This window comes from Carassius auratus, chromosome 39, assembly GCF_003368295.1.
Source record: "Carassius auratus strain Wakin chromosome 39, ASM336829v1, whole genome shotgun sequence".
Classification (NCBI taxonomy): domain Eukaryota; kingdom Metazoa; phylum Chordata; class Actinopteri; order Cypriniformes; family Cyprinidae; genus Carassius; species Carassius auratus.
This window is the reverse complement of record NC_039281.1, coordinates 9214769-9228092: the sequence shown is the minus strand read 5'-3', so window position 1 is coordinate 9228092 and position 13324 is coordinate 9214769. Positions and strand designations below refer to the sequence as shown.

The window sequence follows — 13324 nt, the reverse complement described above, 5'->3', positions numbered from 1 at the left end:
GTGCAATGCCGAACTGATTGCATTATATTAAAAAAAATAAAATAAAAAAAAATATGTAAAATAATTTTCTGTTTTAAATTCATTTTAAATAAGTAACATTTAAAATTGCTTGTTTTATTCTTGTTATTATTTTTCTTAATTATTATTTTACTTTCTTTTATATAAAGCACTTTGAATTACCATTGTGTACGAAATGTGCTATATAAATACATTTGCATTGCCTTGCCTTTATAACATTCATCCTACATCCTGCTAATTGTGTGCCACCAACCCCTCTAAAACCTTCGCTCCCTTTCAATCTCCCATCTTTCTCCTGTAGTGTCGTCCTTTCTTCCCTCACCAATTTCTCATCTCTGGATGTAAATGGAGCAACTGACACTTTATGATCCACTTTAACCACTTGTCTAGATGTCCTCTCTCTTCCAGGCCAGCATGTGCTACGCCTTCTAATCCCTGGCTATCTGTTGTTCTTCATGAGCATTGGTCCAAACTCAGGGCAGAAGAGAGAAAATAGCACAAATCAAAATATTCGTCAGACCTGAGTATGTATCAGTCTTCACTTTTAATCTTTTAAGCTCTTCAGATACACGAACTCTCTTCAAAACATGCAATTCACTCCTCTGTCCCCCTCCACCTCCACTTTAACAGCTGATGAATTTGCTGCATTCTTCACAGACTAAACCATTAGCAGTGAGATCTCGGCTCCACACACAAAGGAAATCAAACCAACCACATCCACTGCTACAACTGCCCCTTCACCTTCTGTCCCCTCACTGAGACAGAAGTATCGAAACTTCTCCTTATTATTATTTTAAAAATGTAGTATTCTATTTGTCTTAGTAATATATCTTGCCAAATCTTGATAAACAAAGTGATTCTTTTTCTTATATCTTTTTCCTAGTTTCAGACTTTATTTGTGTGTATTTAAGAAGGAACTGTTGATCCTCTCTGAAAAGCTTCCTGTTTTTTCTTTGTTAAAGTGATGTAGTTTCCTGGTGTGTCAGTAGAGCTGCTGTCTGTCTGTCAGTGAATACGCTGTGTGGGACTCGATCTGACACTCTTCTGCTGGGATTGAGCTCTTCTCTTCTGGAGACTGGACTTTAGAGAAATGACGCTGATCTTTGGACTGATGCTGCTGCTGCAAACTGCTGCATGTGAGTCACTTTCACATCAAACTCGTCTGATCATGCTGAATCAATCAGATCAATCTCTGATGAATGTAATATTACATTAAGAGTCTGCAGGGATCTAGCAAGAGATCTTCTTGATTGAGTGTGTGTCAGTAGATTATTAGATTATTTCAGTGTTAATTTCACAGTAGAAGAGAGACTGTTTAAGAAAATCTAAATTATAGTTTCTTTATTTAGTCTTTTTAGTATAGTTTCAGTGAATAGCTGTACATGTGCATTCATTGCGGAGAAGTGTGGATTGCTTTACATCCGCAATGAATGCGGATGTAAAGCAATCCACACTTCTCAAAGATGCTGCATCCAAATTCAATAATAAAGATTCCAGTTAAGACCTCTAAACAGCTTGCTCTATTCTTTTCCTGTTCTATTTTTTTATTTATTTTTTATTTATCATATGATTTAATTGCGACGAGTACTGCATTAAGCTAACAGAGACTTGTTATAGCACTTACATATTATTGCTCTTTTGTTTTAACCATATATACATTTATATAGGGTCAGTCACAATGCCTGCAGTCTTTGCACTTTACCTATTGCCTACTTGCATGACATATTTCCTGCATTTCAGAAGTGTTTAAATTGGTGTGAAAACCACAGGTGTGTGTGTGTGTGTGTGTGTGTGTGTGTGTATGTACACAGGTGTGTCTAAAGTATGTGTATTACTTTTGATTAACTAATGAAACTCTCAACACAGTGTTGCAAAATGGTTTAGTTTTTACAGAGCTTTATTTAATTCCCAGATCGTCTGTTCACATTCACTTCAGACACGACTGGTATCCAATATCTGTGTTCACACAATTCCCGCACAAAATGATCGCTTTACTATGCACATGGTAGACCCTAGGGTTTTGAAAGACAATCCTATTAAATGTATTTATATAATACTAATCAATTGGCCATTAATATTTGCCAGCATGGACAACAGCTGTCAAGTTTACAAGTGAAAGGTATCACTTCTTTGCTAAGAAATATAATGTAGATTTAGGGAAACTGTTGTATTTGTGATCCTGGAGCACAAAACAGTCGTAAGGGTCAATATTTTGAACACTCATATCTGGTAGGCTACTTGGCTAAATGTGCTGATAGATTACACTAACATTAGTGTAGCAACAATCACTTTCTGGGGAATAATTAACTCAAATGAAGTGAATATTCATGTGTCTATGAATATAACGTGCTTATTGCTTACAAATATTAAATTACCCAAAGAGGGAATATTTAATCATTTAAAGGTAACCTTTACTGGAATTAGTTAATCTAGACAATCTGTTTGTCCCGCGAACTGGAAGCTAGACTTCCTTATGAAAATTCAATAAAAATACCCTTCTTACAAACTCCAAGAAATATTAATCTTCTGATCAGGAAAAAATGAGTTTAAAGCAAAACGAAAGTACAATTTAAACAAGATAAACGAACAAGAATTGTAATGAGATAGAGAGGGAGAGAAATGAGAGAGAGAGAGAGAGAGAGAGAGAGAGAGAGAGAGAGAGAGAGAGAGAGAGAGAGAAAGTGAAAGTGAAGACCAATCTCAGCGTGACAATTTTCAAACAGTTAACTTTGCAAGAGACCCCAAGTCATTGAATAATTTCACAAACATGGAATAGCATAGACAACCTTAAACAGCAATTTTAAGTTGCGATATAAGAAAGTACTTGCTTTGATCTGGCTCTTGTGTGTAGCTGAGTTCAAATTGTCCGTCGGTGCGGCTTCAGCGTTGTTCTTTACAGAGCAGATCATGCCCGAGCTCGATGGTTAACGCCAATGTAAACTTTGCCAAAAGATGACTAGACTTAAGTTCGTTTGGCTCGTGAAGACAATTGAAGGGAAGTGAAATATCAGAAGACAATAAAGAAAAACTAAAATGAATCGAAAAGTAAAGAAGAACAAACGGAGAACTTCTTGAAGTCCGGTTGCGAAGCTGGGGACCCCCTCTTTCTCTGGCGAAATGCCAAGAACACGGTTTTCCCTTTGTTTTTATGTAACAGTAGGTTTACACCTATCTTTCCGTATGAACCAATGAAGTGTAAGAAACTGAGGCGTGAAAAATCTTCTTTGTTTGCTGAATTTATGACGATGACAAAATTAAACATTTTTCCTAAGCAAGATTGTTCCTCTGAAACAATGCATCTTTTTGTAATTTGCTGTCAAGATTCGTTACAGTCATGTTTTTACGATTATACAGACACCAAAAACTATGATTTTGCAAATCAAGTATTCAGAGATACAGGGTTGTTCCTAACTACATGCATATAAAGTTTGATTAAACGGCGGCGCCCGGGTGGTGAGTTATGTTGGAAGATGTTGTAAAACGAAGGTCCTTGTTTTTTCTTTAACTCACGTTCTTGTCTTTGAGTGCAGAATGTGTTAGAGAGTCAGGATTCATTAATATGGAACAGATGGTTGAATACCATCTGCTCATTGGTGTTACATTAGGCTTTTTTTTTAGTTTTGACCTGTGTGTGTGTGTGTGTTTTGTTCTTCAGGCCTGGAGATAAACTGCAGTTTTAATCAAACAGATCCCTGTTACGCAGCTCTGGGAGACAAACTGAATCTGCTGATGGACCGGAACACTACTAAAGATGAGCTGAAGATACAAAAGAGAATTAACAACACACAATATGATCCAATGTGTAGAGTAAAACAAGGCAGGATGAAGGAATGTGATCTTTATAATAACAGTTCTGAAGTGAAAGTCATTAATGGGACTGTGATAATAAACCGTGTGAACAGATCAGATTCTGGGAATTACACATTAACACTCACTGAATCAGACGGCACAGAAACATCTAGAGATCTTCAAGTGATTGTTGAAGGTACAGAAACTCTCTCACCAGACTCATTCCAGTCTCATGTTCTTTAAAGATCTTAAAGATTTAAAGAAGGTTTTCATTCCTGTAGCACACAGTAAACACACTACAGACTCCAGTAATAGTTTGAGTAGTGTGGAAGATCAAGATTCTCCCGTGTTTGTCATGTGACTGTCATGTGCCCCTCCCTCCAGCTGCTATTGGCTCAGTGGAAGTGTCAATCATCTGCTCCACCAGTGGGGTGATGAGGGTGTCCTGCTCCTCTGAGGGGGATCAGCTCCTCTACAACTGGACTCTGAATGGAGGTCCACTGATGGATGGAAACAGCAGCATTGATCTGGATGAGAGAACTGATGGAGACATCAGCTGCAGCGTGAAGAACCACGTCAGTCACACACAGAAGACCATTAGACTCAAACCCTGTTCTGGTGAGATTCTAATACATGAATGAAGAATTTGCTACACAACAGAAATGATGCAGAATCTCACAAAACCTGTCAAGAAGCTGTCAAAGTCACATTTCACCCAGAATCCCCTTATGACAGAATACAGTATCTCTTAAGTGTATTTAGGTGGATTGAGATGAGTTTAACTGTTCTAGGACTCTAGCACCAGATTCATGGTCTCACTTTTTTGTTTTAGTTTTTATTTGTTGTTTATACGTAGTTTATTTATTTAGTAATTTACTATTTTTCACTTGTTTCTCACTGTCTCAGTCACGGGCATGGCACTAAATTATAAACAACAAACAAACATTTCACCCCAAAATCAAAAGTAATCATAATTTACAGAAAGAAAATAAGCACTATTCATTAATTTTATTTTGCATTGCTATTTTCATGTCAATTAAAAAGACTCATACTCCCTAAACTCGCTTTACTGTAATTGTTTTGTTGTTGTTTTTTTTAGTAATTGCAGTTATTTACAATGATATTTGGTTACTTGATTCTTATTACTGATTTTATTTTGATACATTTCTCTCGGGTACATTTTATGATCATTTTAGTTGCTTTACACATATTATGATTAACATAGATTTTTTTTCATTAATTTGTTGAGAATTTATCATTTTATTTTCATTTTTTGCTTTTCCTCATGTGTCAGAAATCAGATTTTAGGGATAAAAGTCAAAATGCTAAGGGGTTTAACGCCCCTTAAAGCATTGAATGAAACATGTTAAATATTACTTATTAATTATGGTTTTGAACTGAAATGTGATGTGGACGTGTCTTTGACAGTTTTCATGAGATTCAGACAAACCGATTCTCTCAATCAGCTGCTTAATTCTTCAAAATGATTAATTATCTTTACATTAATTACTATTAAGAGATAAAGCAGCTGATTCTGTACTGATGTTTTTTTTTTTTTTTTTTCAGGACCAACTACTGCAGCTGTGACCTCTAGTTTGACCTCTACGTCGAAGCAGACATCAATAAATGGTGCGAGTTTCTCATCAGCTGGTATGAATGTCACCTACATGAAAATATTTTCAAAGATGTGTGAGTGCTGAGTTACAACAAATAATGTAAATTACAATGAAACCTAATAATAATGATGACAGCGATCTATAGGTTCCATTATTATTATTATTATTATTATTATTATTATTATTATTATTATTATTATTATGTTCTTTCTTTTCAATGAAAAACAACAATTGTCACTTATTTTCCTTTTCTGAAGTTGGCATCCCTAGTGGCACCTTCAGAAAAGGAAAATAAGTGACAATCTTTGTTTTTCATTGAAATGATGAACACACATACACAATAAGCATTTTTTTCTTTTTTTTCAATTGAAGACAACTTATAGATTTAATAGAGGGCAACAAATAATGTACATTAGAATTGCACCTAATAATAATGGTGGCAGTGAGGGATCTACTGGCTCTTCTTCAGCTAATTTACTTTACTATTAATTGCATGAAGTTTCTAAAGCTGTTCTACTCTTGTTGCTGTTGTAGTTGGTATGAATTAACTTTTCAAAGCAGTTTTGGAGTTTGACCTTGTGTTTTTTTCTTTCATAGTTTTAAAATTCTCTCTGATTGCTTTGGGCTGCTTTGCTCTCGTCCTGATTCTGCTGTTCATCACTTTATGTTACATTTACAAGAAGAAGCAGCTCAAGTCAACACAAGGTCAGTGTGGTTAAATCTCTAGTTCATATACTAACTGATGAAGGTTAAAATGTAGCACTATTTGTATCTTATGTGTTATATATGATGCATAGATTTGTTTGGTCATTGCAGTCTCTTACAGACAGTTTCAAAGACAGTTACACAAAAAGTCAAGGAGAAACATTATAGATGTGATGAAGATGATCTGAGACAGTTTTGGTGGAGATTTGACAAACTTTCTGGGGTTAAAAATGGTGCAAAAAGGCAGAAAGGCTTTGAAACAATCTTATTCCTCAAGCATCATGACAATTGTTAATAAAGCTGTTATGATTCACAAAGGTATTTGTATTTTCACATTGTTAGTTGGTATAGCGCTTTAAATAAAATAGATTTCGTCAAAGCAACTGAACAACATTCATTAGGAAAACAGTGTGTCAATAACGCAAAATGATAGTTAAAGGCAGATTTTTTTTTTTTTTTGCCCAGCCACCATCCCAAAAATAAAGAGTGACAAGCCGTAACAGGGAGTCAGGGAGTGCCGACAGCCTGGGTGCCGTTAATGTACGAAGAACTGTAGAAATGGCGAAAAGAGTTATTGATTTCTTGAGGAGTAGTTTTGCCTGAAGTGTCCAGAATAGATGGGATTTGTCTTTTTTGTATTGTAACAAATACTTTTTTACCATATTGTTTGCCAAATACTTACCTGCTTTATTGCTGAGGTGAAACTAATCATATTTGAGTTGCTGTTTACAGAACTGTGTTTTTTTGTTTGATACTATCAAACAAAATACTGATACTATCTAATTGAGTCCTAAGTTGCTTGAGTTCAGTTTGTACCTCTTCAGATGGGGCGGTAAACTGTGGATTGCTAAGCAGTTTTATTTTCTGCTCAAGAGTGTTTTCCAATTGTTGTTGAATTCAGTGATGTCATCTCTGTTCAGTTTAAATAGTGTCTGCGCATTTATTTGCAATCAAGTCAATGATATATCGCTGTAGATGAAGTGACCCCAACTAAGCAAGCCAGAGGCGACAGCGGCAAGGAACCAAAACTCCAACGGTGACAGAATGGAGAAAAAAACCTTGGGAGAAACCAGGCTCAGTTGGGGGCCAGTTTTCTTCTGACCAGATGAAACCAGTAGTTCAATTCCAGGCTGCAGCAAAGTCAGATTGTGCAGAAGAATCATCTGTTTCCTGTGGTCTTGTCCTGGTGGTCCTCTGAGACAAGGTCTTTACAGGGGATCTGTATCTGGGGCTCTAGTTGTCCTGGTCTCCGCTGTCTTTCAGGGATGTAGAGGTCCTTTCTAGGTGCTGATCCACCATCTGGTCTGGATACGTACTGGATCCGGGCGACTGCAGTGACCCTCTGATCTGGATACAGACTGGATCTGGTGGCTATGGTGACCTCGGAATAAGAGAGAAATAGACTAATATTAGCGTAGATGCCATTCTCCTAATGATGTAGCAAGTAGTGTTATGGGTGTCGGGTGTTATGGGAAGTGTTCCCGGTTACCTAATTAATGCAGCCTAAAAATCCTGGAATGGATTTGGATATTAAAAGCATATTAGTACATTATTTGTATACACATAACGTACTAATATACTCCATATAATATATATATATATATATATATATATATATATATATATATATATATATATATATATATATATATATATATAATCTAGCTCCTATAATGTGAAACATGCATAAAAGTTTTAAATGGAAGTTTAAATAGTATTCATTAACATTTAAATAGTATTCTTTTGACACAGAATTTTAATCAGAATCAGAAAGCACGTTATTACCAGGTATTCTTACACATACAAGGAATTGTTTTGAGCATGTATTTATACATTTTCATATAATTTAGTATAGTGTGCATTTAACCCATCCAAAGTACACACAGCAATAAAAACACACAAACCGTGAACACTCACTCATAGCAGTGGGCTTCATTTATGTTGCGGCATCCGGGGAGTAGTTGGGGGTTCTGTGGCTTGCTCAAGGACACCTCAGTCTTGGTATTTCCAGAGCGAGACTCGAACTCACAGCCGGAGGAGTCAACCTCTCTAACCACTAGGCCACAACTTCCCCCAGAGTTATTTGTAGTAACAATATTTACTATAATAATTAAATATTGCAGACATGCTTGCCTTGTTTAAAATTGATTGGAATTCAGGTTTAATGAACCATTTGTGAATTTATGGGAAGGTAATTTCTATATGCAAATTGCTCAGATTTTAATCATATATTTACAAGCGTTTTATGAATGAGATCCAATAAATCAAAAATTGGTGAATATATGACCTCACTTACTGTATTCTTTCTTTGCCTTTTTCTTAATGCATTACGTGCAGAAAGTTTGATATGTGAAAAACGTTTGACCAGCATGATCTGTTATGAGAACAGTTTTGAAGGCAATACTTTAAATGACTCAAATATGAGATTGTAGTTTGTCTGTTGCTGATGTCAGTTTTTTTCCCCCGTCAGCTGCTGCTGGAGGTACAGAGCTCATATACGCTGATATCTCCCATGAGAAGAGGAGAGAAAAGAAGAATACAGGTAAGAAACTCAAAGAAGTTGTTTTTGCACAATGTTGTTAACGCTAACAATTTGAGAACAAAATATAACAATAATTTGTACAGTTTGACATCATTTGATCTAATTTGCAAGGAGTTGAAAGTAATTTGCACCATTGGCAATTTATTTTAAAAGTCACATACACATGATAGACAAGTCATTTGTTCAGATAACATTTTCTGGTGAAACTTTTATTTTGGACATACTTCCAAGACTAAACATCTGTAATTCTGAAAAAAACTGTAAATATCCACACTGGTGCGGTGACTGACAGCAACGAATACACCTCAAAACATTAGATTGATCTGCGCTGAGTGTCAACTCAGAACCACAGCACAAGATGGCCGCCAGCCCAGCACCATTGCACAAGATGGCCGAATCTACGCCTGTGTTGCCAGACAAGATGGCTGACTCAACGCCTGAGTCTTCCGTCAAGGTGCCACCGACTCGCCATCATAGAGGGCGGAGGAGGAGGAGACAGGCGTCTACCGTTCCTCAAAGCCCGGAGGACGTTCCCGAGGCGGTGCCCGATGCTGTTCTGGAGACCGAGCCAGTCCCCGATACTGTTCCAGAGGTCGAGGCGCTGCCCGATCCCGAGGTGGTGCCCAAGCCCGAGGCCGTTCCCAAGGCGGTGTTCGAGGCCATTCCCGAGGCGGTGCCCGATGCCGTTCCCGATGCCGTAACCGAGGCGGTGCCCGATGCGGAGGCCGAGGGGGTGCCCGAAGCCGAGGCGCCTCAAGTCTCTACAGGCCGTCCAGAGTCATGGCCCAAGATGGCTGCTTGCCCAGCACCGCTGCACAGGATGACAGTCACAGCTGACCCTCCAGAGTCGAGTCAGGTTCCAGTGAACACTCCAGAGTCGAGTCAGGTCCCAGTTGACCCTCCAGAGTCGAGTCAGGTCCCAGTTGACCCTCCAGAGTCGAGTCAGGTCCCAGTGAACTCTCCAGAGTCAGGGCTAGTCACCGCTGACCTTCTAGAGTCAGGGCTAGTCACCGCTGACCTTCCAGAGTCAGGGCTAGGTACCATGGACTTTCCAGAGACAAGGCCTTTCACCGTTGACCTTTCAGAGTCAAGTCAAGTCACTGGTGATCGTCAAGGACTGTGTCAAGTCAACAATGATCTTCACGAACAGAGTCAGGCCATCACCGATCTTCTGGAGTCCAGTAAAAACACCAGAGGATTACCAGAGCTTCGTCGTTCCGCTGGTCCGGCCGCACAGAGGTCTGATCCGCCCTGGAGGGCTTCCGCCTTGACCACACGGCAGTGCTGGTCTTCTGCTCCGCCCTGGGGGACTCCGGCCTCAACCACAGGGCAGTGGTGGTCTTCTGCTCCGCCCTGGGGGACCTTCCTCCTTGTTTAAGTTAATTGATTGTTCCCCACCTGTCTCCTGTTCCCTCATTATCCTTCTGTGTAATTATTTCCCGGTCTGAGTCTGTGTTACGGAGTCCTTGTTGAATGTTAATTCATGTCCGTCAGCTTTTGCCTTGCCTTGTGTTCGTGTCTTGTTTATGTTGTTTGGATATTCTGGTTTTGACCCTGCCTGGACTGTTTAACCATTTGGATTACCCTTTAACAAAATTTCATATCTGCATTTGGATCTCTCTGTGTTTCCTGTAACACCGATCGTGACACTGAGAAGACGTGCCGATTCACATCTCGCATAAAGTAAAATAATTGCAATCTCATGTTTCAAACAGAGATGGCGACAAAGAGAAGCAGCTTTAAAGATCATCAACGCTTTTGGTCTTGGGTCATAAACTAAATTTCCCTGTTGAAAAATCCTCTCCATGTCTCCACCCTGTCCCAGTCCTGCACCAGCCTCCAGGGCGCCCTTTCAGAAGTTTTCTTGGTCTGCTGTTCAATGTCAAGGTTAAATGTTAAATTGCTTAGATGTCTTTTAGTTCCTGTATATGTGCATTGATGATTAAATGCTATATCTTGAAGAATTCTCCTGTGTCTCCTCACTCCTTCCCGAGTATAAAGTGACACTTCTCTTGTAAATGACACTTTATGTCAAATATTATGTAGAAAACTTAACTTGTAGTTGAGTTCATAGAGCAGGAGCTGAAACAAAACTTTCAATGGATAATATGTAATAGAGGCCAGCGAGTAGTGCTGTGCAGGTAAACCTCACTCCCCAATCTCAAGAGACGCAGTCATTTAGTATCCTTGTTAGTGCGTCCACCTCCCATGCTGGAGACCTGGGTTTGAGGCCCACTCGTCGCGAGTGCGATGACCCGAGTAAGAGTGGTTACATTGGTGCCATGACCCAGATGGGAGTGAGGTTTAGGTGGGTGAGTGTAACGGAAGCCAGCAAGTAGTTTTGTGCAGGTAAACCTCACTCCCCGATCTCAAGAGACCCACTGGCGACAGACACTAGTGGCTGAAGTCATTTAGCCTCCTTGTTAGTGTTTCCACCACCCATGCCATAGACCCGGGTTCAAGGTCCACTCAAAGCGAGTGTGAGGTGTGGCGGCGAGGACCCAGGGGAGAGGGGTAACTTATACTGAATAAGAAAGTGTATTGATGTTTAAAGAAGAATGCATTTAATGTGCATTAAAGGGTTAGTTTAACCCAAAATGTAAATTAATTAGGTTTCACTTTACTCACCCCCGAGGCATCCTAGGTGTATATGACGTCTGTCTTTCAGAAGAATCCATTTGGAGTTATATAAAAATGTCTTTGATCCAACAAAAGCTCTATTATTGCAGTCGGCAGGTGTTGCATTGCTTCAGTCCAATAGAAGTGAAATAGCCCATCCATAAAAAAAAGTGTCTCAGGAATTGAACAAAGGCTTCCTTTGGTGAATTGATGCATTTTTGTAAGAAAAATATCCATATTCATAACAAAATAATTAACTTGAATCTAGCTTGCACTCACTGTTGTAAACAGAATTTCTTCTGGGGGAATGACATATGAGGTCAGGATTGCTTATTTGATAACAGTGACTAACAGCTATCCAGAATGAGTTGCTGACCTCTTGTAATGTCTCGTCTTGTCATTGTTTCTCCGCAGAATCTTTCCAGGATGCTAATGTGGAATATGCCATGGTCCAACTGCAGACAGCTAAAGGGAACTAGAAGAAGAAGTAGGAGGAGGAGGTGGTTCAGTACGGCGGGGTGACGTTCACTCTGAACCACTGAAATGATCAGCAGCAGCTTCAGGATTAGTGTGTTTTCAAGGGGTGTAACAGTTCACGGTAAAAAAAAAATTAAGTACCGCAGTTCAAAGTACATCTGACAAGGCATCTGTAATATGGTTTGGTAAAAATTTTAAAGTTTGTCTAATGTTTCTGTCAGTGGATATGCATTCTGATTATCAAAATAATTGTTAGCTGCAGCTCTAATTGACTCATATTTTTTTGCCAAGAAAAGCCTTTAAACCTTATGATATGCTTATGAAAAATAAATAAAAATAAAGACAAAAGGTTGCTATCTGTGTTTAAACTGAACTAATTAAATCCTTGCCAGTTTAAATATTTGAGAGCCAGAAGACGAGAATGGAACTCATGCATGCAGTGAGAAAGTGTATGCATCTTCCCTGGGAAATCACGACTTAGGTGCCCTTAAGCAAGGCATCAAACCCCCAACTGCTCCCTGGGCGGTGCAGCATAAATGGCTGCCCACTGCTCCAGGTGTGTGTTCACAGTGTGTGTGTGTGTGTGTGTGCACTTCGGATGGGTTAAATGCAGAGCACAAATTCTGAGTATGGGTCACCATACTTGGCTGAATGTCATGTCACTTTCACTTTCACTTTCAGTGTTTTAGCTCAGTTCAAATTTCTGTAACAATAGGACACAGGATTGAGATTCAGATATCTGTATTTGTCCCCAAAGAGGCAATTCAGTTCTACAGCCAACCCATCCAATAAGGTTATTAGCACACAATAATATAAGGATTATAAAGTTAAAAAATGTATACAACGATCACACCCTAACACACACATACAGCAAAACACACACATTCACCTGCCAGTGGCAGAACAAAGCAGTGGAATCCAAGAGCCATTTATGTAGTTATGAGTTCTCATTCAAGAATCTTATAGCAGAGGGAAGGAATGAGTTTGCATAACGATTCGTTTTCCGTATTGGCACATAATACCGCCGACCTGACTGCATGAATACAAATCCATACCTGAGCACATGATCTGGTTGGCACAGTATTCTATCTGCTATTTGGACCACTTTTTTTTTTACCAGTAATTTTCGATCATACTTTAACAATGTCGTTCAAACTCTTTTTGTCTTTCACAGCTAAACCATTAAACCAACCCAAGAAAGAAAAAGTTAATAGACTCTCAGTGAATGCCTGATAGAATGAACAGATTTTTTTTTTTTACAAACCCCAAAGGAGTTCAACTTCCTCGGTGTCAGGGTTTGGCAAGGAGGAACTCAAATGCAGACAGGAATCACAACACGAAGGGTTTATTAAACACAAAAAGGGGAAAACAAAACCCACGAGGGGGAAAACAAGGACTAGGGCAGATTCAAAATAACTTAACAGGACTATGTTGACACGATAAACAAAGACTCAAAACACTAGAACACTACCTACAAATAAACACTCACGGATATACAAAGACTTCTCAAAGGGGTGACAAGGATACACTCTCTCACAAGGCTGACAAGTGGAAACAC

General features: G+C 39.0%; 1 protein-coding gene across 1 annotated transcript in view; it reads left to right on the top strand.

Annotated features, from left to right (window-relative positions):
- Positions 1-11893, top strand: part of LOC113058061 (uncharacterized) — a 39084-nt gene extending 27191 nt beyond the window's left edge. The window contains exons 8-11 of the mRNA XM_026225731.1: positions 5374-5436; positions 6021-6128; positions 8599-8670; positions 11704-11893. Coding sequence (XP_026081516.1) covers positions 5374-5436; positions 6021-6128; positions 8599-8670; positions 11704-11768 — 308 coding nt within the window. The 3' untranslated portion in view covers positions 11769-11893. The remainder of the gene's footprint in view (positions 1-5373; positions 5437-6020; positions 6129-8598; positions 8671-11703) is intronic.
- The last annotated feature ends 1431 nt before the right edge of the window (positions 11894-13324 follow it).